This window comes from Phalaenopsis equestris, unplaced genomic scaffold (assembly GCF_001263595.1).
Source record: "Phalaenopsis equestris unplaced genomic scaffold, ASM126359v1 Scaffold000301, whole genome shotgun sequence".
NCBI classification, from domain to species: Eukaryota; Viridiplantae; Streptophyta; class Magnoliopsida; order Asparagales; family Orchidaceae; genus Phalaenopsis; species Phalaenopsis equestris.
This window is the reverse complement of record NW_018164743.1, coordinates 1,102,611-1,121,692: the sequence shown is the minus strand read 5'-3', so window position 1 is coordinate 1,121,692 and position 19,082 is coordinate 1,102,611. Positions and strand designations below refer to the sequence as shown.

The 19,082-nt window shown below is 34.4% G+C and overlaps 1 protein-coding gene across 2 annotated transcripts in view; it reads left to right on the top strand.

Moving 5' to 3' along the window:
• The first annotated feature begins 3,140 nt into the window (after positions 1–3,140).
• The window catches only part of LOC110025525 (protein FREE1-like), a 47,247-nt gene continuing 31,305 nt past the window's right edge, over positions 3,141–19,082 (top strand). For both annotated transcript variants that reach the window (XM_020726066.1, XM_020726065.1), the window contains exon 1: positions 3,141–3,967. In XM_020726066.1, coding sequence (XP_020581725.1) covers positions 3,266–3,967 — 702 coding nt within the window. In that variant the 5' untranslated portion in view covers positions 3,141–3,265. The remainder of the gene's footprint in view (positions 3,968–19,082) is intronic.

Here is a 19,082-nt window from a genome sequence, read left to right as displayed (position 1 = left end):
GAAAGAGAAAGAAATTTATTAATTAAAGCTAATTTTATAATTAAATGATCAATAGAATAAACATTTAAGAGATAACTAATAAGATATCACTGTATATTAAAGGGAAAATATAACTTTTTAAACATTTTTAATAATTTAAACAAAATTTTTAAATAGTAATATATTTTAAATATTTTTTTATTAATTAACTTATAAACTAGCTGCCTTACAAACTAATAAGTCGAGTCGGGACTGACTTGAACATAAATTGCATTTGGCATAGCATAATTGTTGTGATGCGGTGGGAAACCGCTAAATCACATGTTTGTTTCGTGCGGTGCGGTGACATATTGAAAAATTTAATAAAAATGCAGTCGCGGGCTCGACCACTCGGTTCCAGCATCCGCGTCTGACCTAGTGTTACATTTTCGCAGAGCACTACTCTCCTTTCTCCTCCTCAAACTCCCTTCTACCCTGGCAGTTCTGAGGCCCTCTTCTCTGCTGTTCTCTGGTATCTTCCTACCCCTCTCTTTCCCCTTATGTTGCTTCCTCCTATGAGGTTTGTGGTTGATGTTGACGATTTATCCTTGCGTTTTTTGTCTTTCTCTGCAGTAAAATGGTTTTTACGACTCTTTCAATTACAATCTTGGTTTTTCTAAGGAACGACTTAGCTCTGTGATTGTTGTTTGTGGCTTGTTTTTTGTGCTTTATGGCTTAGCTCCGTGATTGCTTTTTGTGGCTTGGTTTTATGACTCTATGAAGAAAATGAGAGAGAAATTGATGGGAAAAATATCATATTTCATTTACATTTTTTTGAGAGACTTGGAAGAATACGAGTTTTTGTGGTTTTGTGTCTTTGCTCCTTGTTATTTTTGGTTCAATGCAATTGTTGACATGTTGTTTTGCAGTTACGACTTCACTCTATGGAATAAATTGAATGTAGGGAGAGGAAAAGACGAGATTGCATGTCCTTTTTATGTGTAATTTGGAAGTTATTTTGCGGTTAGGTTCATGTGGCCCTTTGCTCTTTACGATGATGGTTGTGTATGATGGTGGTCGTTGTGATGATGTGATGCTTGTGATGGTGATGGTAGCGGTGGTGTGGTAATGGTGGTTGTGTGTCGGTGGTGTTGTGTTGGTGATTGTGTTGGTGGTGTTGTGTTGGTGGTTGTGTGTTGGTGGTGGTGATGCTGTGTTGATGGTGGTGTGGTGATGGTGGTGTAGTGGTGGTGATGGTGCGGTGGTGGTGTGTTGGTGGTTGTGTGGTGGTGGTGGTGGTTGTGGGATGGTTGTGAGAGCAGATTACAGATGTCAACGTTGATTGATGAATGAACCAGTTGTATTTTTTTCTTTGTTGCAACTTTATTTGTATTGTGTGGCAATAACTTATATTGTTTATTGTATCGATATTTTACTCAATCATCTATGTTTTGAATCACAATTTTATTTCTTGCTTCTTTATTTATATTCTTCCTCGCTTAGATGGACAATGAGGCAACCGTAGATATAATATGCAATATAATTTTTTATTACATGTTTTATTTTTGGTTTTGGGAGGTCTATGATGAGATATTCGGCCTTAAGGGTCCTTCTAAATAGCTTATATGTCTCTATTGGTTCTTGTCACATGTGAAATCCCAACTAAGGCAACAAAGTTCCTCTCCTTTTTTCATGTTATGGCTTTAAAGGCTTTTTTGGATGATATATTTTTTTGTTATATGTATATATGACACATACGAGCTTGATATTACGTGGTTTAAAGACAACCAAGAATACATTTTTTTATAAGGTCTGCCGAGTTCATGTAGTGACAGATTCATCGGTTTACACTATGTTTTCTGAGATCTCACAGTTTAATAAAACTTGCATTGATACTTCTAATATTTTTTTTTCGCTAATATTGAATTTTATGATTTGTGCTTTGTTGTTTTAAACATTCAGAAAAGATTAGCTTGAGAACTTTAGCTACCTACAGAGCATTGTACTGCTGATGTGGTATACAATGTTCTTTGCTTACTTTGTGTCAACCACATAACTATGTTAGACAGTTTTCAAGTGTCCAAGGAGAAGAATAGAAAGCTGTGACTTTTTTAGGTGAGCAGATGGACTGGATAAATCAACCGTCAATAGCGATCGAATGTGGCGAGTTTCATTGGAGGATGATTTATCTCGTGACGTAAACCAATTACATTTTAATAACAGTATTATCATATTATTAATTGTTATTTTAATAATCATTTTTTAAATTTTGATTGTTGCATTACTCCATATTTTGATGTGCCTGATTTTATTTTGTAACATTTAAACTGGACATTTGCTTTCAAATATAGAATATACTGGTATAAATAGTTCTTTTATAAACAACACTATAACATTTGAGCATAAACGTTATTTATTTTGAAATAGTTGCAACACAGCTGTTTCAAAAATGTATAAAACTAATAGACAACCAATTTCTCAGTAGCAACTTCCTGCTATAACTTCCTACCACAGCTGCCCCAAAATTAACCTTAGCTTAGCTTATAGAATACATTTTACGGAGAAAATTTTGTGTTTGGACAACACATTAGGACGCCCAACCGCCATCCACCACATCACCATATATCTCATCTGCAAGTGATATGATGTTTAGTAAATGGTTGTCCAAACGTGCAGATGTCTGGAATGCAATATTTTTACCATTTCAGGAGCCATTTATTAGAAAAAATATTACATAAGAAGTCCAGACGCAGCTCTGCGTTCGAACTCAAATAAAATTTTATCATGTGTATCTGACTGGACCCATCTAAAAATTGACGAATGAGCGTATATTGTGGTTTTATTGCAAAAAAACTCGAATAACACCACACTACGACCGGTTCTGCGGTTTCACTTTAATAATCCCACCAAACAACTCAAATAACATCACAATAACACGGCAATAACACTGGTGATCATCGCCAATAACACCGTCTAGACGACTACACAAAATAACACCGGAATAACTCTCGCAAAATAACTCCAATAACACCACAATAACACCCTTGAACAATACTAAAATCACTGCCTAAAAGACCACGCAAATAATACCGGAGTGTTATTGATGTATTTTTATCATCTTTAAGTGGGCCCATAAAAAAAGTCCGAGGGACTCAAGCCCGGACTCACCATGTAATATTTTTTAGTCTAGCCACTACATGCATTACCGAATTACTCTTGCGGTTCCGCGGGAGTCCAGCGGCTCTTCCTCGAACTCCCCTTCAATAGAACTTTACTCATAGACGGCAACCGAAGTTCTCTCTCAGACATGCAACGGGGGAACGATTTCACCGTCAACTCGCCATATTCCTTCATGTATCCTCACTCCTACCCTAGCCCTAATGAATCTCCCCACTCACATCAATCCCAACCGAGCTCCGCATCCGCCCCTCCTCACCCCCATTTTCCTCCACCGGACATCTCCGCCTCCTATCCCCAACTACTAGAAACCGCACCGAATCCTCAGCCAGCGCCTTATCCTCACCTTCTCCCGCATCTTCCTTACGATCCTCGGCATCCCTCGTTCAATTACGTGGCGCATTTGATCCCCAATTCCAATCAAAATCCCTCCTTTGTATCTTCTTACCCTTTGATCGAGAATCCCTATCAAGGAGCTGGGGACCATGTTGTTGATTGCTTCTATGGTAAGAAACTGGAGAATGATTTTGGCTACAATGAGTTTGGAGAGGGCGTCTATGCCTATGACGGGGGTCGCGTTGAGCCCTATGATTCACAGAGAAAGGGGCCTATTTGGTCTTCGTCTTCTTCTTCTTGGTCTGGTTTTGATGATTATGGGAGGTCCGTGGGGTTCGCTTCATCTGGGAGGGAGCAGGTGGGAGGTTTGGGAAAGGTGGTGAGGGCAGAGCCGAAAGCAGATATGCAGCATGACGTGAAGTGTGGAGTGCAGAAGTTTCGGGTTAAGCTGTTGTCTGAAGGCGCAGGGCAGAGCAACTTCGATATTCTTTGCCAGGTTCGTAACATAACGAGCAAAAGAATCATTAAATTGTAATATGTATATGTATATATTTTTGTATGTATGTATGCATGTGTTTAGAGGCAGAGAGAGACAGAATGCGCTAGAGGAAGAGGTGGAGAGAGGGATAGTTATTATGTCATTTGATCATTTTTGTGATTTTTGTGTTTTTTTTTTTAGTAAATTAAACTTAACGAAGAAATGGTCATGAGGAAACTATAAGAATGGATGACAAGGGTCAAGTATTGATCATAACAGGAAAATTCTATGAAATTTTTTAAATCTAAAATAATTGCAGAAGATTGAATGAATATAACAAATGATATTAACTTTTAGCGAGATTTGAGAAAGAATCCACAAGTTTTTATTGAAGAGATCACAATGAAAAATGTGTTTTGCCAAAAGAAATCTTATTGCTAGTAGTTTTTACTTGGCCTAAACTATTCACAGAGATACCAGAATGGAGAAAATTTTAAAAGGGAATTGCAAGATTGTTGTTACAACTAGTCCTTTGTTATAATAACAATATTCTATCCTTGGAATTTCACCAAATGTAAGCACCACCGTAAAGTGGGGTATCTCAGACATTTGTTTCATTACTATTTCTTTATGCTTAATGAGATATAATAAAAAAATTAAAATTACGCAATTGGGTATTGAGACATTTTTCATCCGTGATGCTTGGCACAAGTCTCAAGAGATTTCATGATGTATGCTCAAATTAAAAAAAAATTGCATAAAGTTATCAATATTGCATAAACTTCAAAGTTTGATGTAAGAAATAACATATTAACATTCTAACATATGAATATATCCTAAGCAATATGTCAACATTCTAATAAATAAAAAGTACAAATTACACAAAATATGAAATAACACATTAGCATCCTAATATCAAAATCTTGAAATAAGATGAATTATATAAATGTTAAACCATTAAAATAAGCTAAGATATTAAATTACGATATTAAAATATAATAACATGAAAAACAAAATATGTTCAACACATTTATTTCTCTCCTACTTATGTTGATCACAATTCAACTATGAAAGAAGAAGTCATTAATATTGGAATTTTTAAATCCAAAAGTTTCTATTATTCTTATCACCAATGAGTTTTTAATTAATAGAATTATTGACATAATGAATTACTTTTTCTTCCATTTCATTCATAGTGACATCTTTATTCTATATTTCTCTTCTTTTAATCTCAATCATTTTTCTCTTTTCTAATCAATAATACTTAATAAAAATATTAATTAAATTTTTAAATTTTGGCTATTTTGATAGTTAAAACTTCAACTATGTAAATTTTTATAGATTTTTTTTTTATTTTTTTCAATTTAGTGTGTGAGATGTGAGGGTTGATTGATGAGGTATATTGATTCTATTTTTAGCTTATGTTAAAAAAATACGGATAACCTTAAAAAATTAAGGTAAGGTACTTCCCTCAGCCTAGGTGAGTATGCCCCGCCTTAAAATGAGGCGTAAGTCTCATTACATTTAATTTTGTACAAAACACACCCATATTGCATAATTTTAAATCATGATACAAGGGACTTACATATTAACCTAAAGACACAAATTTTAGTCTTCACCATTCAAAGCTACGAAGATCAAGAATTTGACTTGCAATGTGAGAATAGAGATGATTTGGTTACATTATCTTCAACATCAATGTAGGAATATGTATAGTAGTAGTCATTGAAATTGTTCACACCAACTCCCCCAATACGTGGAGGACTAAGCTATGATGAGTATGCGTTTGGTCCATTATGATATTCCTTAACTACCTTGGATTGATTCTTTGAAGCTCCTTTTTGCCATTTCTTCTCTATGTTTGGTTGGTCTTTGCACTTTACAAGATACCTCTATGAACTATGACTTTTAGTAACTATTGTTTGGTCATCTAGGATCCGGTTAATTTGATCACTCTTCTCATTATGTTGGGTTGTAGTACTCAATGATAGGCTAACGCTCAAGAAAGGAGGATAAATGATTAAATGACCCACTACGTATCATAACTGGTTCGTTGAACGCTACTAAGTCTGATATATTGAAAGAATTACTGATGCCATAGACATCATATAAATTTACTACATATGCTTTTGGTTCAATTTTTTTCAAAATGTTGAAGGGACCAGCACCTTTAACATTTAACTTTTGAATGATCATAGATGAAAATCTCTTAGGCCGCATGAATCATGATATAATCTTAAAAAAAGAAAAAAAATGCTTGATATTTTTTGTGATCTTCGGCTAGCATCTTATTTATTTGATTGATTTAGTTTATTTGATCTTTAATACGTTTATATGTCACATTGACTTGCTGCACAAATTCATGGGCAAAGTTAGAAGTACGTGCATGCGTAAGAAAATATAGTGAATCTATTAAACTATAAAGCTTATTGTCATGACATGCTTTAAATGGACTTATTCTTATTGATCTATTTACTGAATTATTCTGTGCATATTCAGCTCTCAACAAATTGAAATCTCAGCACCTATTAGGCATCGAAGCAAATTTTTCAAGCTCTGGTTGACCGCTTCAAATTTGTTATCAATCAGTGGATGATAAGAAGAATAAAATTTTGTTTTTATTTCTATTAGATGCTATAGAGGTTTTCGAAACGAACATAACAATAAAAATAATACTTTTTCAAATATCATGTAATTTAACAATTTCATCAAAACAGTAAATGTGCTTATGAGAGGCATGTGATATATTGGAACAATGAACAAAGTGATATATTTTAATAAGACTATCTACTAGCACAAAAATTAAATTATGCTTCTTAGTTGTTTTGGGAATAAAATGCATACTAATGTATTTCGTAGGGCGGTTAGACACGGGCAAAGGCATGTATAAGCTAGTATTTTGGGTACGTACCTTCGATAAGCCTACAACTAGCAACAATCCTTGATTCGATGTGTTTTAAGCTTTGTCAATAAACCATATTTTTTATGGACCTAATGGTTTTGTCTTTATCAACGTGGCCTACTAAACCTCCATAATGTCATTCCCAAATTAGAAAGTCTGTAAACGAGGTCTGGGATACATATGCCCCCTCCTCTAAATAATATTATCTTTAAGAATATAATAATCTATAACTTTGGTAGGATTCTTAATAAGCTTATTATAAGTAATACCAAAATATGGATATTCATTATATAACTAAAATGATGTATCAAATCCAAAAAATATGGCTAAAAATGCTCGATGACTAAGAGAATCATCTACTTTAGTCTCTACTTCAGTTTTTTGCTTGAGGATAAACATAAAGCTTTGAAGGAATTCTACCCTTTTAGCGTGTTGATGGCTTAATTATCTTTGTGAGATGAGAAACTTAAGGGCTTCATGATTTGAGTCAAAGAAAAATTCTTGTGGTAATAAATAATGTCTTTGGTGCCTTAGAGTCTTGCCTAGAGCGCAAAATTTTTTTATCATACGTTGAATATTTTTTTTTCTAATTTTATTCAATTTCTCATTAAAAAAGACCACTGGTTTACGCCCGTAGCTTAAGACTTTACCTATATCTACACCAGAAGCATCACAAGATATTTCCTGGGGAATAGAGAAATTTAGCAAGCTCAATCCTTGTATTTGAGTTATACATCCTTTAATTTTTTTCTAAAAAGCCTTTGCAGTTGTAAGTGTCCACTTAAAAATCTTCTTTTTTAATACAATCTATAATCGGTGCAATAATAGTACTAAATTCCTTAATAAATTATTTATACAATGTTACTAACTCATGTGAACTTCTAACATCAAGCACTGCTTGTGGATTGGCTATTTTTTCAATAGCTTTCATTTTTTCATGCTCAACTCATACTCCATCTTTAGAGATTATAAACCCTAAAAAATTTACATGGTTAGCAAGAAATGCACATTTTTAAAGATTAACAAATAAAATGTGTTCTATAAGTGCAAGACAAACTTACATAAGATGCTCAAGATGATCCTCTAGAGTCTTACTAAAAATTAGCATGTCACCAAAATATAACACTATATATTTCCCTAGGAATGGTAGTAAGATTTGAGTTATAATTCTCATAGAGGTGTTTAGTGCATTTGATAAACAAAAATTCATAACAAGGCCATTCCTAGTTTTAAATGTTGTTTTCCACTCACCCATTGGACTTATCCCAACTTCAATGTATCCAATTTTTTGATCAATTTGATGAAAGATTATTACACATTTATGTGATCTAATAGATCTTCTAATGTTGGGATTTGTAAATATGTACTAAATTATTATTTTATTGATGAAATGATTATCAATACACTTTTTGTAAGTGCCATCCTTCTTTGGAGTGAGAACCTCAAAACATCACCCGGACTAATATTTTTTTGTAATAAAATATTTGTTCAATTGATCCTGAACTTATTTGGCTAACTCTCGATACTCAGGTGTTTATTCTATAATGCGGCAAGTTTGATAGAGTGGCCTTTGGGATTAAATCTATCGCATGTTGAATGTCACACATAAGTGGTAAGCTATTTGGCTAATCCTCTTTAAATACTTCCTTAAATTCTATTAATATAGATTCAATTGTAGGCGGAATAGCTAATTTAACATCTTTAGTTTTACGTCCTTGGACTACTACAACCTATATGAAGATCCATTAACAAATTCTCTTTCTAGTTCTTGTGATATTAACTTTAAGATATTTTATTGTTCTTCTTGATTTTTTGCTTTAGTGGTAGGTAGTATGTCCTTTTTCAGGTGGAGATGGATATAATGCAATTTACTTTCCCTCATAAGTGAAGACACAGGTGTTGGCCTTTGCTGTCGGTATGACTTCTTTATCAAATAACCAGGGTTGACCTAGAATCACACTTCTTACTTGCATAGGTATAACATCACATAAAATATTCTTCGAGTAAGAATTAAATTTGATGTACACTAGACAACATTTTTTTAGAGGGATTTATGAGTTGTTAATCGGAGATGCACTATAAGCTTGGGGTGATCCATTGAAATTTCTTTGAGGTGAGTTGCATTATCTATAGATATTGCATGTATACAAGTACCATTAGCTATCACCATTTTACAAATATTTTCTCCTATTTTAATAAAAGTGTGAAAGATTGTCGTACACATCAAATTCTTGCTTACCTTAGGTTGTGCAAAGATGCATTTAACAACAACTAAAGATTCATGATATTGTGAGTTTCTATATTAATATTCAACTTCTGATGCAGCCTCAGGAATAGAGTGTTCAAGATCAACTCCATTAGTTCAGTTTAAGATTAGTTTACCTTCCTCAATATACGCTGGCTTGGTTGGATATGTTGTAGCAACATGTCTTTGTCATATACACTTAAAACATTGAACTTTTGACCCGTCTATAGTTTGTGGATGGATTGATGCGTATTTCCTTGTTTGGGAGCTGGAAGTACAGATAAAGTGGAATAGAACTAGATAGTGGGATGGAGCTTGAGGAAGCACTACCACGGTTATTTCATGGTACTGGTTGAGTAATAAATGTAAAATGTTTAAGAAATACTGATGGCCTTTGAAAACATTCATAATCTCTTACAGTTCTATAGGCCGACTTGAGGGTATCAACCTCTCTTAGGCATAAGTCTCTTTAAATATTCTCATGTAAACCTGCTCTAAATTGTGGTGGTATAACAATACTGTCTTTTTCTACTCCGCAACAGATTAAGTACTCTCAAATCTAGTAATATATTTAGATACATAATTTTCTCATTGGGTAAGTCATTTTCATTGATCTAGGAGTTTTTCATGGTATGATAATGGTATATACTTTTCTCTTAGGCGAACTTTCAACTCTCTCTATATGCTTATATGTGTTAAACCTCTTAAATATTAAGTTTCATGATTTTGAATGTAAAGACGAGCTTGAGATGTAAGTTTCATCTTCAAATACTCAACTTTCTCATCTTCACTACCAATTATAATATTGATCTATACCTGATTCCCATTTTAAGTGGCTTTAGGGTCTAGTCTCCCATCAAAGGTTGGAGATTCAAGCTTGATAGCTCTACGAACTCTATCATCATCAGCTTGAGGGATAGGCTTATGTGGACGGGGTTTCGGATGCCTCCTTGGTTTCGATTAATTTTCAAATCTGTGTTCAGATGCATTGTAATCAATATGGTTTATCTCTTCTACACCAGTTAATCAGTTGCCTATTGCTTCTAATCTGGTTAAAATATCCTTGAAAGTTTATTGAAATTGGTCCATGTTGGTCATGTGTGTCATATGTGTTTGGTAAAATCTATTTGAGAATGTGAGCATACACAAGGCAATGCTTAAAATAAAGGACACCCTTTCTCTCTCTCTTTGTTTCTCTTTCTTTTTTTTAAAACAATAATGCATGAGTGATGCCTAAAAATGAAAAATTTAAAGAGCAAAGGAAAACATAAAATACTTAAAATTAATATTGTTTCTTATGAGCTAACCATAACAATAATGTCACTCACTCCTTGAACCCATGTAAGATTGTGTGATCATTTGAATCGATCCAAAGTCAAATGGCTGCCATATTTTAATGAAACTAGAATATATGACCAAACTGTTGTGATAGCTATAATAATGACGTATTTGGTTATTTTGAATCGATTCAAAGTCAAAGAACTTGGTTTCCTTTTAGACTAAATTCAACTACACACCTTTTAAAGAGCCAATGCAATAAGCCTTGTCACGTTCCTAAGCCAAATGTTGAGAAAACAAGTTTAATAAAAATATTTGGTCGTTTTGAAAGTCAGAGAGTTTTGTTGCGTTCTAGACCAAGCTAAAATGTTTGACATTTATAGCCTAGTTATGTTTTCAATTTAATTAGGTTTTAATTTGTGCCAAAAAATAAGCTAGATAGAAAGAAATAAATGGTATAAAAGTATAAATGATGAGAAAGCCAAAAGAATGATATGGTGTTCAAATGCCTAGACTAGATCGCGCTCTGAAACCAATTGATGTAGACATGACTTATATAAATTTTATACTATTTAAGAACAACTTTGCTTTCAGTAATATTAAAATGATAAAGAAGAAAAATGGATATCCGTAAAAAATACAAGGGACATGTAATCAATGATGGTTCGTTGATTAAGACAACCTGTAAAACATGAAGTTAGAATAATGCGAAGTCGAAGTCCGACTACATGTGTGCAGCCCGTCTTTTGCTTGTGCGATCGACAAAAGAAAACTTGAAGGAGAAATCCAAGCAAAGCGTCAAGGTCGAAGGCTTGAAGCTTTCAGATTTTCATTGACTGCCAGTGCCAAGGCTCAAGGCCGAAGACTCGAAGCCTTCGGAGCCTTTGGTTCCTTCGACTGCCAACACCAAGATCAAATGCTGGAAGCCTTTAGATTTCTGTCGACCACTAGGAAAGATATTTTGCCTATGCAGATCACATCCTTATCTCAGTATTTCTCCTATTTGATTTTTAGTTTTTTTACTTTTTAGCTTTTAGGGTTTATTCTTTTCACCTTTTTCCGTATCCTAAGTCGCAGGTTGTGCAGCTTCGAACACTTGTTCAAGTTCACTGGCCTGAGTCTTATCTTGTTTTTGTTGGAGTTTTGTTATTTTTGAAGTTTTTGATGTTTAATATCTTGTTCTTCTGGTTGATATAGTTCTAGTACTACTCCTTTCTCTTCTGTTCAGTTTTTATTCTTCTGTAAATTCTAGCATTTCCTTAAATTTTCTCAATATTTGTTTTCTGTTTCTAATTTTTGAAGATACAGTGATAATTCATTTGGCTTCAATGAATGACTCTCTTATTTTGATAGCCTCTATATTAAAAATTTTCAATTCGAGATCTTCATTTTCCTTGAATCGATGAAGCTATTATTTTAGTTCTGGCAACTTTTTAGATTTGGATTACTCATATATTTGCATTGTTGTTAGTTTTTTGTATTCCTGCTCTTCTTCCTTTGGTTTTTGTCTCTATTCTTTCATTTCTTTTGATTTAATTAGATGTTTAATTTCCATTACCTGATCAGGTTATTGTATATCTTTGCATTTTGAATCAGAAATATTCTTTTGCTGCATGCATCTTGTCAGTAGTTTGTTGCATTTCTAATCATGTTTAACCAATATAGTTTGTAGGTTAAACGGGTCATGTTCGGGTTAGCCGTGCTTAAGTCGAGTTGGTTTCGAGTTTTGATTTTAAACACGTATAATATTCGGGTCGGACCTATTCGTGTCGTGTCAGTTTCAGGTCGAACCTGAACCCAACCCACTGACCCAAATTGACACCCATAATACTAAAGACAATCAGTCACTTAAAGCATAAGCAAACAATGTACACGCAAATGAAACAAAGAAAATGTCAAAATTTAAGAAAAGAAAACAAGTATTTGATTCTTAAGAACCTTAATAAATTGTTAATAACATCTCATTGCTTGGACATCACCATCTCTCCTTTCAAAGTCCGGTTGAATCTTCATGATAGAAATTTTTGCATTTAAGCTCGCACAAGCATTTAACTTGAACATGAATTAAACATATTTCATATAACTAGTATTGTTGTTGCATGGATGATGGCCACCCACTATATAGGATGCTAATGACTAAAAGACAAATTAATACATGATGCTTGATTTTTAAATTTTATATATTAAAAAATTTTGAGCCAGTCCATTTGTTCACCTAAATAAAGATAAAAACTTTTTCTACGATAACTTTTGATCTAAATTGAGATGTTAATTAGACATTTGTCGAACATCTTCATAGTTTTCCAATAAGCCCAAGAACTACTCAAATGGATTATTGAGTTGGTAGGTATGATCAAAATGTAGAAGCTACACAATTGAGTGAAGATTTGAAAACCTTCTAAACCAAAATTGGAGAAACTAAATAAAATCATTAAACGTCGACCGTTTGATGATCCGATTAGAAGAGTATATGTTTTAGATTCGACTTATGTTAAGAAAGGAAAGGTAGATGTTAAGAAAGACAGATGTAGACCTAGGATGACTTGGGCATATTGTATAAAAAATGATCTTAAGTTATTAGAATTAAATGAAAATATGACACTACATAGGTCACAATGGAGAAAAACGATTCATGTAGCCTACCCCACTTCGTGGGATAAATGTTTTGTTGTTGTTGTTGTTGTTATATAGTTATGGGTATGAATTAGAATGATTTGATGAAATTCTTTGATCCTTAAGGTGTCCACACCATCTTTACAATCAAATTGTAATTGACATTTTATCTCCTACTTCAAACTTAATTAGTCTCTTATGTTAATCAACATAATATTGTATTTTTCACAAATTATTGCCCGTTTTTATTGAATTATAAAAATTATCAATGTTTTGGAAAATTTTTGTTAGTTTTTATTGAATTATAAAAAGATGAATGTTTGGGATAAGTGATGATACTAATTGGCTTGCTCTATATGGTTGTTTACAATCATTTGAAATTAATGATAATAATGATGCTATTAAATTTACTAAATTTGTTGGCTTCCTAGCATCATATCTAGTAACAATGTGGAAAGGGGCCACGCCAGTTGTCCTTTTGATGGAACTGTTATGCACAGACTCACCATCGTCAATGTGTGATTCCAACCTACAATGTGGTCTTTCATGAGGCACCCAAGAATATCACCTATTTATCTATTAACAGGAGTCTAAGGGTACGTTTGGGGCGGCAGTGTGGTGGCTGTGCGGTGCCTTACCAGAATTTGTGCTGTCCAGGGTTCTCAAAAAGCTGCAGCTAAAAATTGTATTTTCTCGCCATACCTGATTACCTGCGGTGGCTGTTAGAAATGTCCGGTCTAACTTTTAAATTTTTTTTTTCATAATTTTGAACAACTTCTTAAGCAATTTCACAACTGCTTCTTCAAACAACTACAATTGCTTCAAATTGACCCTAAGAGTGGTAAGAAATAAATAAAATGATTTTTGGGCCTAACTTTTCTCATGAAGTCTCTGTCGACCGTTTTAATTTTCTGGTTTGGAAAAGAGATAATTTTGTAGATATGAAAATAAGTTAAATATAAATATGTGATTTTGAATTTTTTTTTTTTGAAAGTAATATATTTTTTTTAATTTTTGAAAAGAGATGAGACCAAAGAGACCAAACGAGTCTCATTTGAATAGTTTGGATGACTGAGCACAATACCACAAGTAATACACTTATCCCGAAAAATAAACATATTACTTGTAGTAGACTCAATCACCTAAACTAAAGAATTTGTGACATCCGTTTGGTCTGCGAAACATTTTTATATGAGGTCAACAAGTTTTCCTACCTAATATAAATATTAGATATGATTTATTTTACCTGGGTTCTAAGTTCCCTATAAAGCCAAACCTTTATAGTTAATTATATCTTAAATGATCAGGGTAACTTAAGAAAACTCTCGATTAAAATAAGTGGTTTTGCCTTTAAGATTTCAAAGTTTAAGTTTTCACGATTGGACATGGGAAAATCAAATGAGAAAATCAAATGAAAAATCAAATGAGAGTAGCTCAAACAGGAATAATTATTTTAAGGAATCCAAAGAAATGAAGAGTACGGGATATCACAGATCCATGGAAAACTCTGGAGATGTCCAAACTATCATATTGTTTAGCTTTATATTTTTGAAATGATGTTATTTTATATTTAATCCTGCAATTTATTTAGAATTTAGGACCTATATTCGCACGATATTCGATTGTGTAAATGACCTAAAAAGATAAGATGATTTACATTATACCGTATAGTAACCTCATAATCCTAAAGTGTTAGGACTTAAAGTGTTAGGACTTATAATTTGTTAGGACTTATAATTACACAACAGGGTTATGCAAAAGTCTAAAAGTGATATGTGAGGGTTTACGCTGCGCTAGGTAAATCACCTTAAAATCCTATGAGTTGTTATTTAAACTAAGGAAAGTGATTAGTGATATGAATGTGTTTTGACTTTGCTTTTCTGAATGTTCTCGTTGTGCTGGCCACTGTGTTTGCTCCAAGCTCCCCTTCGTAGCACCTTCGGGTTTGATATTAGTTTTAAAGGGGTACATGTGATCATTAAGTTTTCCTACAATAAGGTAGAGTGTGTAACAGAACAATAAAACATGCAGTATAAATGAAAAGAACAATATAATGTACAGTAAAGAAGAAGAACAGTATAGTATGCTATATAAAAGAAAAGAACAGTAGAATGTACAGTAAAAAAAGAACAGTATAGTATGCTGTGAAATAAAATGCTGTAATGTAAATCAAACCTATATATCTAAGAGGTTTGCTGCTCCTTTAAGCGAACTAGTATTTACTGCATAAATAAAATAAATATTTCCTGGAAAACTCGAGAAAATCGACAAATGACCCACGACGAAAAACTCGGGAAAAAAATCGACAAATGACAATTCCAAGAAAATTATCAAAATCACGGGAAAATCCCGGAAAAAGTACCGCGAGTGTTTTGCCCAAAAATTCCAATAAAACATGCAAAAAAAAATTCGAAAAGAGGGGACCGCAAGCACTCGGGTCAGGGCTAGACTTAAATATAATATATTTATACTCAAGGGACATCGAATGCTACTATTGGTCACCTGGATGTATAGAACTCGCTACTCTTAGCCCGGTACTAGTAACCAACAAGTGGACAACCAAGTTGTAACACATTTAAAATTTGTATTTTAGCACCCAAATGGATTTCAGGCATACAAAAAGGAAGTTGTATCAATTTTGTAGTAAAATATTTTTTTATAAATATTGTATCTGTTCTTATCATGTTTTGTTCTTATCAATTTTAAAAAAAATTATGATTGTCCACGAGTTGATTACGCCGTCGGGCGTAGAACGCCGACAACCTAAGAAGGTACGGGTCCCCCGCTAGTCTTGTGTCGGTGAATGATACTATCATCCTATAGTTTATCAGGTCTCAGGGTTGGGTCCTGATATCGTAGGATGAAATATCATTCTGCTCTACCACAGACGTGCCTTTGTCATCATTGCCCTAAGCTCCAAAACAAAACCGACCTACTTGCGACATTGCTTGATAGTTTCATATATAACAAAATGCAATATATGAACACTTATGTGTCAGAAATAAACACTGAAAATCGAACCAAGAAGCAAGGAAAAAAAGAATAAAAATGAGGATGAGAGAGAGGAGGAACTGATCCACCCAAAAGATCGAAAGGATAAAAGGTGGAGCAAACCTCAAAACTGTGACAAAAAGAGAGCCCAAGATCCTTGAATCAATCCAAGAAGGATATCATTTTCTCAAATTTTATAAATGGATCAACCCAAGCAGGGTATACCTTTCAAATTTTGTTTCAAATAGGTCAAAACGGGCCTAAAACTAATGTAACAATTGTATCCACGGCTCCAACACCTATATGTACTCACACACCCCAACCTGAACCAAAATGTGGCATTTATGTTATCAAAATTTTAGTTGAATCTCTAAACACTTTTTCAAATGACAATTTTATTAGCTTTCAAACTCTTCATGAATCTGTTTCATATCAAAATTATGATTTCCCAAAATAAAGCTATAAAAGCCTTTCATATTTCACAAAATAAAGGAGAATAATCCATAGAGGGGCAACCTTCTAGCCTTCCAGAAAATCGTGCCAAAATCAAAATCATTTAATTCCAACATTCATTAAAAAAAAAAACTTTTCATATCATATAAATATGAAATTATCCAGATAAAACCATATAAATGCTCATAACCAGGGGCAACAGAGAGGGACAACCACCAACCCAACTTATCTCACGAAGAGATCACAAGGTAAGACTCACGGGCAGGGGCAGCGAGAGGAAGGCCACCACACATTTAAGCTCACGGGTAGGGCCAAGAAAGAGAAAGCTACCACAGAATAAGCCCACGGGTAAGGGCAACAAGAGGAAAACCACAAGGGCAGCAAACACAAGGTAAGGCTCACAGTCAAGGCAGCCGGAATGAGGCATCATCATTTAAGCTTGAACCAACCATTTTCAACATAAAAGAGCCACTAAAGAAAGCTCATAGCCAGAGGAAATGAGAAGAAAGTTAAGTCCCAAACCAATCACAACACAAACCACAACAGTAAGGCTCATGGCCAAGGGCAGAGAGGAGAAAACCAAGCCCCAAACCCAACATAGAACATCCAAACAGGACAAAAAGAAACCAGCTAGGATGCTCACGGTTAAAGGCAACAGACGAAAACCACTAAGCAAGCTTCATGACAAAGGGAAAAGTCACCACAAATATTACCATTGTGCTCCTTTAATATACATAAGAGAGTGAATGGACAAACTCACATAAACTATCTAGATTGAAACAATTCTCATTAAATAAGACGTGATAATGAGTTGGTCTGCTCATATCAAACATTTCCACATAGAAGTAGATATTGAAATCATGAATTTTGGGATGACAAACTTGATTACCAATAAAAATCTCAGGAGAGACGTTAAAGAAGAGCCTCCAACGAAACTGTCCCGCAAAGGGGCAAACCGAGCCCAGCAAGAAGGGCAAGACAAGGATCCAAAACAGGCACATCTGAGCTCAACAAAGAGGCAAAACAAACTAACTGTAACAGGTAAACGTGAGCCCAGCAGAGGAGCAAAAACAAAAAGAATACCTCCAGTTATACTTCAATTTCAAAAGAGTCGGAATCGGACCCAACCAAATGGTAGAACAAAGAAAATATTTCCAATTTATCCATTAAAAAAAACAAAAAAAAAAACAAACTCAACGAAATGGGAAAAGAGAGAATAGTTTCCAACATTCATTCATTCCAAAAGAACAAAAAAAAACGAGCCCGCCAAATGGGTGAAAACAGAGAAACATCTTTCAGCTATAATTTCCAACCTAACAAAGTCAAAACCAAACCGATCACATGGGCAAATCAGGCCTAGCATAGGGGCAAACTGAACCCAATCCTCAGGCTAAACCGAGCCCACAAGCAAGGCAAAATAGGGCAAAAATTCCCAACTAGCCTTCAATCCAAAATGAAGCCAAAAACCAAACTCATCCATATGGGGAAAAATAGAGAAACATTTCCAGCATAGACTTAATCCCAAAAGAGCCAAAACGAGCCCATCAAATGGGTCCAAACGGGGTAGAACTTCTAGCATTTATTTGGACAAGAATAACAATAATAAAAAAACATCAATATTTCATTTCCAACATGAATTCTAGATGAGAAAATATCATTTCAGAGTTCATATTCATGATTTCCCATGTATTTCGAGCAGAAAAGAATTGCAAGCTATCTTTTTCCCCTAAAAAACCATCATTCCTTTAACAATAAATTGATTCAGCAAGGAGAACAGAGAAAAAAGCCCACAATTTCCAGCATATAGGCATAGGAATAATAGAAGTTTAAGAAGAAGATTTGCATATGACAATAGATCGAAACATGCTTTCCCTGAACTGTTATTTCAACTAATCAGCATAGAACTTTTAAATCAGATCCAATAAAAGTATTAAAGGCCCAATCTTTGATATCAATGCCGTTACGAAATACCAGTTAAGACAAATTAAAGCCTTATGCATGCATTCCCTATTTTAACATTTCCAACATGTGTCGAGCAGGGTAATAAAACAGAGAAGAGAAGGAAGAAATACCTTGCTTGAGATTTCCTAAAAGAAAAACACAGAAAAAGGGCACCAAGCTTTCAAACGCCCAGCACACAAGGACCTAGTCGAAAGAGAACTTCAACAGAGCCTCCCTTCCTAAAGGCTTCGAGAAACAACAACCAATGAATGCTCCAAACTCCCAGCACACGAGAATCTAACCAAGAAGAAATTTCGGCAGAACCTCTCATCCTAATGCCTCAGACAACAAAAACCTCAACCTCTCTTTTTCTCAAAAAAATTTCAACAACCCAAATCAGTACTCTAGGAAGCTTTTTTATATGCAAAGATGAGAGGGGGACTGCCATCTACCAGCCTCACTGGTAGTCAAATCAAATGACGAGGAAAGAATCGCCACAGTAAAGAGGGAAACGGTAAAACCTCGAGAAGGAGAAGTGTTGGCCAGCTCAGCCCTTGCAATTGGAGAGCCGAAAGGTCAAGCGGCCATGCGAAGAAGGCGAAGAGTCGAGAGAGGGGGAAGAGATCGCCGCATGGATCATCCACAGGAGCTAGGGCACGCTAGGGGACGAGCCAAGCATCTGACTAAGCCGCGGGGTCGATGTGCAGGAA